At 43.2% G+C, this 11560-nt stretch overlaps 1 protein-coding gene across 5 annotated transcripts in view; it reads left to right on the top strand.

Annotated features, from left to right (window-relative positions):
• The first annotated feature begins 828 nt into the window (after positions 1–828).
• PHIP (pleckstrin homology domain interacting protein) overlaps positions 829–11560 on the top strand; it is a 110820-nt gene continuing 100088 nt past the window's right edge. For 4 of the 5 annotated variants that reach the window (XR_009962747.1, XM_062608240.1, XM_062608242.1 and 1 more), the window contains exons 1-4: positions 925–1101; positions 1233–1291; positions 1459–1488; positions 1652–1711. Coding sequence is in view for 4 of the 5 variants with exons in the window: in XM_062608240.1 (XP_062464224.1) it covers positions 1056–1101; positions 1233–1291; positions 1459–1488; positions 1652–1711 (195 nt within the window). In the remaining variant the exon portion in view is untranslated. Of the gene's footprint in view, positions 1102–1232; positions 1292–1458; positions 1489–1651; positions 1712–11560 lie in introns of all 5 variants that reach the window. The other variant, XM_062608239.1, reaches the window with a different exon arrangement.

Below are 11560 nucleotides of genomic sequence, written 5' to 3'. Positions count from 1 at the left end.
GGCTCCCACTCCCCCCAGACATAAGGCAGGAACCCGGACCCGGGCACGATGTTGCAAGAACAAGACCCAAAAACGCGTGACATTGGCACTTACGCGCAGATGCCAAACCCGCCGCACCCCAAGGCCCCGCCGAGCGCCGAAAGAGCCCGGGGCTGCCGGAGCCTCGCGCCCGGGAGGGGCCTGGCTACGGGGCTAGGGGAGCCTCAGCGGGTGGAGGAGGGGGGCTGAGAGGAGGGCCAGGCTTCCTCAGCCCGCCTCCCCAGCGGGGCCGCACTCCCCAGGGGCATTTTGGCTTCGTTCGCTTCCCTTTTCTGCAACACTGCAACTCGGTAACTTCCAGGCCCGCCGCCGCCGCGAATCGCCGCTGCCCCTTCTCAGCCCCTCCTCCCCGTGCGTCGTATCCCTCCGCGCTCCGGCCGCCCGCACCTCGCAGAGAAAGCGCCTTTCAGCAAGCAGCCCGCCGCCTTCCCGCCCGCCCCGCCTCTGCCGCTCCGACATCTTCTGCCTCAGCCCGCCCGCTAATAAACACGTAGCGCTTGCTCTCACCCCTTCTCCCCTCAGCCGGGCAGCGGCGGAGGCCGCCGCGGCGGCGGGGCAGGGGGAGAAGAACGCGGCTCCCCCCTCCCTTTCCCCGCCTGGCCGCCGCCGCCGCCGGGCGCTGGGGACTGAGGGGTGCAAGGAGCTGAGGGAGGAGGGGCTGCGCGCGCGGCGCGGAGCGGAGAGAGGCGCCGGGAAGGCTGAGGCGGGGGGCGCGGAGGAGGAGGGAACTCTTTCTCCGTGCGGAGGGATCGCGCTCGCGCCTGCTGGCGGCCGCGGCGGTAGCAGCGGCGGCAGCAGCAGCGGCGTCGGCGTTGGCGGCGGGTCGGTGTGAGTTGTTTCCTCCTCCTGCCCGTGGGTTGAATGGTGGAGCCGACACTCTTCCTGGTGAACGAACAGTGACAGCTACCGGGCGGGCGGGTGCGTTTCGCTGGGACCCTACGCTGCCGCGGGAGCGCGGCCCGAACCTCCCTCCCTCCTTTTACTCCCCCCCCCCTCCTCCCGGTTTTCGCCTCGCCATGTCCGGGGACGGCGGCAGCAGGCACACGGCGGAGCTGCGAGCGGGTGAGTGAGTGCCGCGGGAGCTACCGTGCAGGGCGGCGGGAGCCTGAGAGGGTCGGCGGGGAGGGGGAAGAAAGAAAAGCCCGCGGGGAAGGGGCGAGCTGCAGCCTTCACCGCCTCTCCTCTACCCGCAGAGCTCTACTTCCTCATCGCTCGCTTTTTGGAGGACGGACCCTGCCAGCAAGCGGCTCAGGTAGGGATGGAGGGATGGAGGGAGGCAGGGATGGCGCCGCCGGGCCTGGCGGGGAGGGGGCGGCCGGGCAGGGCGGCGGAACAGGCTCTTCTTTTTCCGTATTTTCTTCGTTCTAAAATCCACATCCCTTTTCTCAATACATTCTCGCATCCCTTTTGTTGCTGCAGGTTCTGATCCGAGAAGTGGCGGAGAAAGAGGTAAGCGGTGCCGCGCACCCGGCTCTCGCCCCGCCTGCGGCCTCCCTCCCCCTTCCCTCTCTCTCTCCTTCTTCCCCCGCCCCATCCCGGGGCCCTGCCGCTGCCGGGGGGCTGCTCGGGGGAGGGGAGCCACTCACGGGGCGTCCTCTCTGCCCTCCCCTAGCTGCTGCCCAAGCGGACCGACTGGACGGGCAAGGAGCATCCCCGTAGCTACGAGAACCTGGTAAGCGGCCGGCGCGGCGGGCAAAGTTGGGTGGATTTTCTTTTCCCCTCGCTCTCCCTGAGCAGCCCTAGGAAAAACTTGAATTTCCCGCAAAAAGAAAATTACAACTTAAAAAAAAAACGCAAAAAAACAAACTTGAGAAATTTTTTAAAATTTTATTTTTTTAACATAACCTCATCCTCGTCCTTCCCTTTCCCCCCCTATCCCGGGGGCAGCCGCGGGGGTCCCGCCGGTGTAGCCTGCGCGGGGTAAATAACAACAAGCACCCAAGCCCCGGCGCGGCCTCGCCGGCTGCAAACAGAGGTACGTCATGGACACGGCGCGGGCGGGCGAGAGCGAGCGGCGCGGGGCGGGGCCAGCGCGGGGAGCGAGCGAGCGGGCGGGCGGCCGAGGCCGCGCCGCCGGCAGGAGGGGGCGCTCTCCTCCGCATAGCGCCGCGCCGTCCGCACGCACAATGGCTCCGCGCTGCCGTGCACCGACCCCGTGGTGAGGCAGCGGAAGAGGTCGGGACCCGGGCCGCTGTGCTGAGGAGGGCTTTATTCCTCTTCGCCCTGCTGTTCACGGGTTGGGATCGACACGGCGGTTTGGGTTTGGTGTGTCCTTTCTGGTGCGGTGTGTGCCCGCGTTTCGTATTGCTTTGAAGCTTGTATACAATGTATCTGGTGTGTAGGAATAACTGGTTCACAGGTTGACATCACAAACTTAAGTGGTGTCGTTGTCCACCCCACACCTCCCCCTTGTTTTTTTTTTTTTTTATTTTCCCCTAATTCCCCGTGTGTGCTTTTCATCTCTGGTGCACATCAGTGATTTAAAAGTGTTGTCTGCGTGAGTGGTATAGCTCTTGCTAACTGAGAGGGGCCTGGATATATTTTTCTTTAATATACTATGAACTGCAGTAGTTGGGGAAACGGCAATTAAGGTGCCTGAATTGTGTTTGTTAGCAACTTGTTGCTGGTATTATTTTTGTAACAGGTGCGCTGTTGTGTAATTTAGTCTCTGGATTTCTGAATAAGATTTCAGAGGAAAATTGAGCCTTGTTTGTAATATGCGTCAAAGCAAGATTTCCCTTTGGGATTTCTGGTTGATTATGGCAGTTCTGAGCTCCAGTACTTCTGAGACTTAGACCAGAGAACTTTTGAGCTTGCACAAAAGGAAACAGAGCAGTTCCCATCAGTAATGCATCCAGTAAATACTACTGGCATATACATTATCTTAGTTATATTATTAATGTTACAGTATGACTCATAGGTATTTATTACAGTTGGAACAGGTTTATTTACTGCATTAGTTTTCTCTGGAGCAAGAGGTAGATTGGCCCAGGCACTTTAATGCATGTGTTGTGGAAGAATTGATAGCAGCTGACTTGCTGAAAACTGATTCATACATACCAATAGTTCTCAATTTTCCTGAAATCAACCATCAAGAAATTCAACTGTGAATTTCAGAGTGCTGGTACTTTTGCATTATATACTGTGCTTTACCTATCTATTTATAAGGTCATATTATTTATTTCAGGTAATAGAAGTTGGTTGGCAAAACTTCCCATGTTTCTTTCAGTTTTGTTTTTTTTTTTTCCAATAAACTATGAAGAATTGCAGGTGTACTCCTAGTGTAGAATGGATTTGGGTTTCTTCTGTATAGTCAGAGTACGAAAGGATGTGACAAAAGAGAAAGTGAGAAAAAAGGGAGTTTGAAGTAAGAAGACTTGATGAGAAATAAATTCATTCAGGCCCTTATTTCCAAGAAACATGTCATGTTTGTTGGAATGTTGGTATTCAGTTGTAATAGATACGTAATGAGGTAAGATGTACTTACTCAAAATTTGGACTTGATCGTGGGTACAGATCTCAGGCAGTGTGATGCTGACAAGCACCTTTCTGTTTTCAGAGTCTTCAGTTCCTAACAGAGTTTCCTTCCCTTTGTCCCTACCTACATGTTGGGGGGGGGGGAGAAACTGGTTACTTTGTTCTTGATGCTTTTCTCCATCCTCTCTCTGCTGTTGCTTCAGTTGTCAAAGGTTCATAAACTTTGTACTACTTTACATTTTAGGCTTGTGAAAGGTGTCACGGAAGTGTATTTGCAGTGTGGCAGTTACATTTCATACGAAAGAGATGTTTTTCACAATGTCTTGTTTCATTAAACAAAAAATTTGCTTATTTCAAACCAAGGAACCTGTTAAGGTAGAGGGTGATGATAAGCTAATTTTCTGTTTCTACATTTTTATTATCTTTTTATTATTATTTAAATCTTTTTCCCAGCTTTAAGATGCTGCTTCTTTTTTTCTGGAGACAGCATTTTCTGTCATGTTGGTACCAGTTCTCAGACTTGAAAGCCTTGAGCTTTCACTAAACTTCATAGAAGGAACTGAAGGGAGAAAAGCTAAGAAATAAAAATACCAGTAAATGTAGTGTTGGATGTCTGACTTTTGCTCTTGAAGGGAATAAAGGTTCTGTGTAACATGGGTGGAATTTAGTCCCAGGATCTGTCTTGTTGCTTGCAAAATCATGTCTTTTATTATACATCTATTAAGGTGCATATCTTTTAAAAGGATGATGTTGTTCCTGGTTCTGTCCTTGTTTTGAAAACATTTACTTAGGAATTCCTATTAGAACTAACTTTCTGTTATTAGACTAAAATTCACAGCCTTAGATACTTTATTTCTGTCACTTAATTCATGCAAATAATGTTAAATCCCATGCAATTTTCATCTTGTAAATGATTTTCATTTTTCTGTTTGGTCAGTGAAAGTAAATGTTTCATCATCTTACAAGCTAACACTGTGCTCTGCATCCTTGTAATGCTACAGGAAAATAAATATGTTCAGAAATGCTGTTATAATACAGTTTACATTCTGAAGTGATCTTTTTTGAATTCAGAAGTATACTGTTTCTCTAATACACTTTTCTACAGCCACCATTTGTCATATATATATAAACCGCTTGAATCTCGCTTTGAGAGTGTGGTCTCATTTCAGAGCACCAGTCTCATTTTTGTGTGTCAGTCTGAAGGTTTCTATTTGTGTGATAACAAAACAGTTTCCGAGAACTAAGTACACCGGTAGGTCAGTCTCAGTCTGTGTGTATCAAGGTTGGTGAGACTCTCCAGCAGCAGATCTCGGGATGTTTTGCATTCTCTTGCATTAGTTGAGACTTTTTAATGGTAAGCCAGCTGTTTTTGTCTTCTTTTTGAAAGACTGAGGATTTCTCATGATGGGGGACAAAAATCGAGGAGTTTTATGAGTTAACAGCTCACTTCGGGAGAGCCTGCGAATTGTTTACAGATTGTGGTTAAAGATGTTGTTTAAGTGTTGTGTGGTTAGGCTTTAAAGCACCTTTGCTAGGCCCTTGACACATGCACGAGCTGTGCATCATCATTTGACTCTAGGGTAATTGTTTTTTCACATTGCAGTTTCAACGTGCGTGTAGCTGCTCTAATTGTACACTGCAGATCAAAGCTGTGCATCTCTGCTGCATCCTTTGTGTGGACACGAGTGCTCATCCCACCATGCGGTTAGTTAGATAAGGGAGCTTAACTGTCTGAAAAATGCACAGTAAAAAAATAGGTTTTGGGTGGTTCAGCTCTCCTCTTGCATGCAGCAATGTGTGTCCTACCAGCACATTGAGGGATATGATAGGGTTGCGCCTGGAGGGCTTTGGCAATATGTTGGTGTTGCTCTTTTTGGGAGCAGAGTGGACTTCAGAGGGGTGAACATTAAGATTCACAGCAACAATTTAGAGCTACCGTAAAGGGTGACTGGGTTTTTTTTTAAATAATATTATTATTATTATTATTTTGAAGATCTTCTAGGTTATAAGCATCATACTGTGCATGAGTTCAATTTTTCTTATCCAAAATATCAATGTAACTGTCATTTTCACTGTTGAGTTAGAATTTTGTTCATGTTGGTGGTGGTTGAGGAGAGAGAAATAGGAAGGCGGTGTGACAGGCTTAGGGGGTAGTATGCCTTGTTCTCAGGAACAGAACAGTTTATTGCTATTTTGTTCACATTTGTCCTTTTCTCTTCCCCTGCCCACAATTATTAAATGTGACTCAAAGTAGAAATGATAAAATGGCTGTTTTCAGGCAATTCTACTGTTTGTTCTTTTTTGGTTATGCAAAGGTATGTGAAGTTACAAAGTATCTGTGGGACTGGGACCCTACGTCCCTTACACAGACAATGAAATACAGTGCCTAAACTACTTTTACCAGCATAGTAAAAGTCTTTTAGACAGCATTTTGGTTACTGTTTAATAATTCTGCTTTTTAATAAGTAAGCAGATAGCAAGTGTGTTTTTTTTTCTTCAGGAAATGTGCAGTAAAGGTATTCAAAGACATGGGGAGCAAAAATAAAAACTTACATTGAATCAGACAGCTGTGTCATTATCTAGTTTCTGTTATTAACAGTAATTTGGGGAGAGTCTATTCAGTGCTTTGGAAGGTGGTCTGAGAGACTGCAGGTAAGAAAACCTGTGAAATCATTGTGATCTATGGCTGTGTTTTTGGTCTCATTGTCAGTGCTTCTGTTGGATATAAATCAACTTAAATGATTTCCTTTTAGTTCTGAAAGACAAACATTTCTGTTCTACAGGCTGTTCCCTTACCTGGGAAATTTAGGTAATGTTAGAGCCTCTCTGTCCAAACTGTTACATTTTGATGAGAAGGAGTTGTTCATTGTGCAAAATACCACACCTTCGTTTTGTTCCACAGATAACTGAGAGGGTTAGCTAAGTGACCTGCTTTGTGCTAGTTCTTTCAAACTGAAACTAAGGAACATTGATGAGAGATGAGATAAAGAGGTATATCAAGTTTCTAAGGTGTAACTTTTATTAAAAAAAACAAAACAACAAAAAATGCACAAACCCCCGCAAATGCATGAGTTTAAGATGGGCAAAAGGTGCACGTAATCTAACAGTAATAAGCATAGGTGAATGTCTTAGTTCATAAGGCTGAAAATGCTGCTATTTTTCATACCTGCTCATGTGTAAATAGCAAGCTTGCTGTGGTGTGTTTTTACTAAGGTTTTTCATCTGCTCTGGCCTCACGTCTATTAAAAGTGTTAAATAGTTGGAAAAAAAATGTATGTTCTTGAGATGGCTGGTTTCATACAAGTCTCTTTCATATAGAATCACAGAATGGTTTGGGTTGGATGGGACCTTAAAGATCATCCAGTTCCAACCCCGTTCCATGGGCAGGGACACCTTCCACTAGACCAGGTTGTTCAAAGCTCCATCCAACCTGGCCTTGAGCACTGCCAGGGATGGGACAGCCACAGGTTCTCTGGGCAACCTGTGCCAGTTCCTTACTACCCTCACAGGAAAGAATTTCTTCCTAATATCTGATCAAAATCTCCCCTCCTTCAGTTTAAAGCCATTCCCTCTTGTCCTGTCACTGCATGCCCTTGTAAAAAGTCCTCCTTCTGCTTTCTTGTAGACCCTCTTTAGGTAGTGCAAAACTCTTATTTAATTAGAGGAAAAAGTAATCTTGCATTAAAATAATAGGTGTTCCCATAGGAAATAGGGGTGAAGTATCCATATACTTTTAGCTCAAAGATAATTAGAAAGTACCAGAGAAATAAATATACTTTGGAGGAAATGGTTAATTCTCCAGTTCTCCTCTCCCTGTTGTTTGTTGCTCTGCCCCTCCAGCCCCCCAGAGGGAAAAAAAAAAAAAAGAGAATCCTTCAGGGAAAAGCAATTGCACTTCATTGCAGTTCCTAATTTTAAAGTGATAAGGCACTTGCTAGTGGTACAGGGTACTCTATTAGATTGATGGTTTGATATAGTACAACAATCACTGTAATTCAATTGGAGCTTGTTTTGGGTAATATGTTACATAGCAGAATAGTTAAGCCAGGATAGCTGCTGATATTGGCAAGATAGAGCTCTTGCATCTTGAAACGAAGGTAGCTTACTGACTCTGGGTTTTGTTGCTAAATGTCCTTGTGAGGAAATGTGTTTTTCTGAAAGATATTTACAGTCCGACTTGTAGTAAAGCATGTTAATTGTTAGCATGGGGAGGGTGGAATCCCCCAACAGCAGTACATCGGAGAACGTTTCTGTATGTTTTGTGCTTAGAGCAGAATCCCGAATAGGGTCATTTTTAACTTGATGCCTAAAAAATAACTGCATTATGTATTACAAATTTGACTAGAGTCTAGGTCAAATCATGATTCTGTTCACGCATTCACTGTGATTCTGATGCTGAATTATTCTGCAGAGTCATGCAGAATGAAAATACAAGCACTTAGGTCTGTTTCAAAGATAATAAAGATTTGAATGTTTGTCGGAATAGCTGTGGAGCTGCATTTTGTGTATTCCCATGCTGTTTGTTTGGAATAAGTAAAGCTGGGGTAGTAGGTGAAGGGTGAAGTTGAAGATAATGCTTCTGTTTGTTTTCTAAAAAATATTATTTGTGCTTGAGATCTGTATTTTTTTTGTACTTGCTGACAGAATTCTGTTTTTTATTAATGTTTAAGAAATGTTGTCTTATGCAAAAATTCTATTCAAACAAGACCAGCTCTTTATTATACTTACAAAAGCATGTCTTCTGTGCATTTCTGTTGGAAGAAAGAGCAGAACTAGATGTTGCAAATAGCCTAATAGGAGGAGGAAAGAAATCAGCTAGAATTTCAGCTAAGTGGGATTGGCAGAGGAAAAAAAAAAAGAACAACCCTGGTGCTGTTTGACATCACAGTTTTGGCATAAAATTTTTAAATTCCTGTTTGTAGAGTCCAGTTCTCGCTTTTTCTTTAGAGCTGTTTGAATTTTAAATACTTGTACATCTGTTATTTTTTTTCCTTTTGCTTTTACTTTCTCCTCTTGGTATTAGAGATTGATATCAAGACAAATTTCCATCATTCTGTTGTGTTTTCATAAGCTTTTCTGTTTCTGACAAAGCTTGTAAAGTGTCCTTTTAAAAAATAATTTTATTTCTTTTGTCACTGAAATCTGATTTGAAAGTATTCTTGACAAGGGTTGGTTTTCTTTGTTATCTGTTTTAGGAAAAGGACTCAGAGTGGTGGGTATATTTTAGGTTCGTTCTAGCTTCTTTTTACAGTTAGTCAGTGCAAGAATTGTCTCCTGATAGGCTGTACTTTAGAAAAATGCAAGTAATTTTAGCTTTCAAGCCCCTCTGTTTAATGTGTTAAATGAAAGACTGCCTTACCTTGTCCTTTCTTGAGTTGTGGCTGTAGCATTGTGGTTCTCTTCTGCAATTTTTTTGTTTGTTGTTTTCAGTTTCTCAAAAGGGAGGAATCGGAATTAAGGTGAATTCGTGTTACACGCTTTCTTTATTTGTGACTTCTACTGTAATGCTGATAGTCACACATACAAACTGTAACTGCAACAGGCTTCCTAGAGAGGTGGTTGCTGCTCCAAGCCTGTCAGAGTTGTGGGCATTTGGACAATGTGCTTAATACCATGCTTTAGGTTTTAGTGAGTCCTGAGGTAGGCACTTGGACTAGATGATTGCTGTAGGTCTCTTTCAACTGGAAATATTCTATTAATATTTTTAAAAGAACTTTGTTATTGTTTTGTTTTTTGGTGGTGTTTTTTTTTTTTTTTCCCTGATGGAGAAGAAAGTACTACACTGGAGAAAACTTACTTAATAGCCTGTTTTTAATGAATATTTAATTTCCACTGCTTATCTCTTTATAAATGAGAAAACGGGAAAGAAGAAAGTCCAAATAAACCTGTAACAAAATAAGAGGAGTTTTCGTTAGTGGATTTTACAAGCTTATTTTTATTACTAAAATAAAGTTGTATAAATTTTCTGGAACTGAGAAGTGTTTAGATGGCCAGTGTCACTGTGGGGTTTTTTTTTAAGGGTACAGCTCACTTAGTATTGTTGAATCAGTTTGTTAATGAGGTGGTTGCAGATGCTGCTTAGTAGCAGTATTTGGACAAATGCAGAAGCATCATAAAACTGCTGCGTAATTTGGTATAAATAGCTGTTTTGACACAAATGGACTTAAATGAGGAGAGACTATAGTGTGGGTGTGAGGTATAGATTAAGATCTTTAATAGGCATGATCAAGAGTAGTGCAAATAGATCTCCCTTTCCAAAACATTTCCTGTAAAAACTACACGAGGAATTGAGCCTACCTCGTTTTTGTTAAAATAAAAAATGAACACATGGCTTATGACAAATCATGAGAAGTATGACTCAAGATGTCATCTAGCCGTAGTTTTGGAATGTGTCAAAGCTGATTTGCTTAATTTACTTTTGATTTTGTGTATTTGTGAGGATCTATAAAATGGAAGGTTTTTGAGCAGGATACAGTGATAACCGAATTACATATGTAGTTCTAATACTTGTGGTGAAACAAAAAATAATTCAATAATTATTAATCTTGGAGAGACAAGTTCAGGTTTTGCAGACGTGAAGTCTGTTTTCAGGTAGAATTATACAAAGGACAGTATTTAAGTTTTTCAACTCTTTTTGGTAGTAGAGGAGGAGAACAAAAACTAAGGAAATTAATCGGGGCTGTTGGTGGCAGAAAGGTGCATAGTTTTGTCACCTGTTACAGCTGTTCTAATATTTTAGGGCTCTCAAGCATGTTTTTGACTGATTCCTCCTGTATGAAAAAACTTCCTTCCTGTAGGAAAAAACTTCAGGTTCTCTTTACAATTTATTGATAAAAATGAATTGGAATAGCAAGTTCTGAACTGAGTAGATAATTTTTTGCCACCCTTCTAATGATGTTGAATTTAGACATTTTGAAGAGCTGATCTGTACAATCTGCTGTAACTTGATTTTAAAAAAATAATTTTTTTTTTTAAAAAACAGGCTTTTTCTTTTTTTAAATGACTTAAAAGATTCATGCAGGTTAACCTTTAGGGAGTCAAATTCCAGCAGCTTGCAAGGCCTTCTACAAATGTAACATAATTCACGGAAGGGAAGCCCTGCTTTCCTGGAAGCAGCTAAACATTTGCCTGCTGATGGGAAGTAGCGAATGAGTTCCTTGTTTTTCTTTCTTTGTCCTCCAGCTTTTGCTTTACCTGTTAAATTGTCTTTATCTCAACCCACTGGTTTTCTTTCTTTTACCCTTACAATTTTTCTCCCCCACCACACTGAGGGGGAGTGAACAAGCAGCTGTGTGGGGCTGAGCTGCCGGCTGGGTTGAACCATGGCAGGAGCAAAAGAGGAGCTTCACTTCCTTCACTAGAATGTTGCGTTGGTGGTGGTGAGAATTACTGGTATAAGCAAGACTTTTCCAGAGTCTCGTTTTCAGACATCAGCACTCTTTATGTTAACAAACTGCTGGACTACATGAAGCGATTGTAGCTTGTCGGCAAGATAGGAGCACATTTGTTGAGAATGAGGTAAATTCCTGTTAATTAGGGGTAATATAGAAGCATCATTCCGCCTAAAATGTCAATCAAGGCATTCTCTAGTTGAAGAGTAACAAAACATCACTAGCTTCTACTGCAGTGCCTTTTTTTTTTCCTTGTTTCTGCAAAGTAAAGCTGTGAAGATGTATTTCAGGCTGTGTGAAGGATAAAACTGCTACACACTAGATCTTGTACAAGAACTGAACAAAACCGAGTTTCTCCCCTTCCTCCTAATTTTATTATTTTAAGTTTGCTTTGTTATTGTCTAAGCTGACTGTAGCTTATCCGTTTTAAAAATGCTGTTTCTTAACCAAGAGCTTTATAATAGGATTGTACTGTTGACGCATTTGAAGCTTTTTTCCCTTCCTATGCAAGATGGTCTTCTGCTCTAGTATTATAGTAGTTCAAAAGAATGAACTGTGTTTTTTCTGGTCAGTCATTAATACTCGTTCAACACTGCTATAAGAGGAGCTCTTGCTGATAAGAAGAGCTTGTTTTGATACTGTGTGGTTGAAAA

This window comes from Pezoporus occidentalis, unplaced genomic scaffold, assembly GCF_034315485.1.
Source record: "Pezoporus occidentalis ecotype Australia unplaced genomic scaffold, CSIRO_AGI_Poc_V1 ctg13, whole genome shotgun sequence".
Classification (NCBI taxonomy): domain Eukaryota; kingdom Metazoa; phylum Chordata; class Aves; order Psittaciformes; family Psittacidae; genus Pezoporus; species Pezoporus occidentalis.
This window is presented reverse-complemented; position numbering and strand designations above follow the sequence as displayed.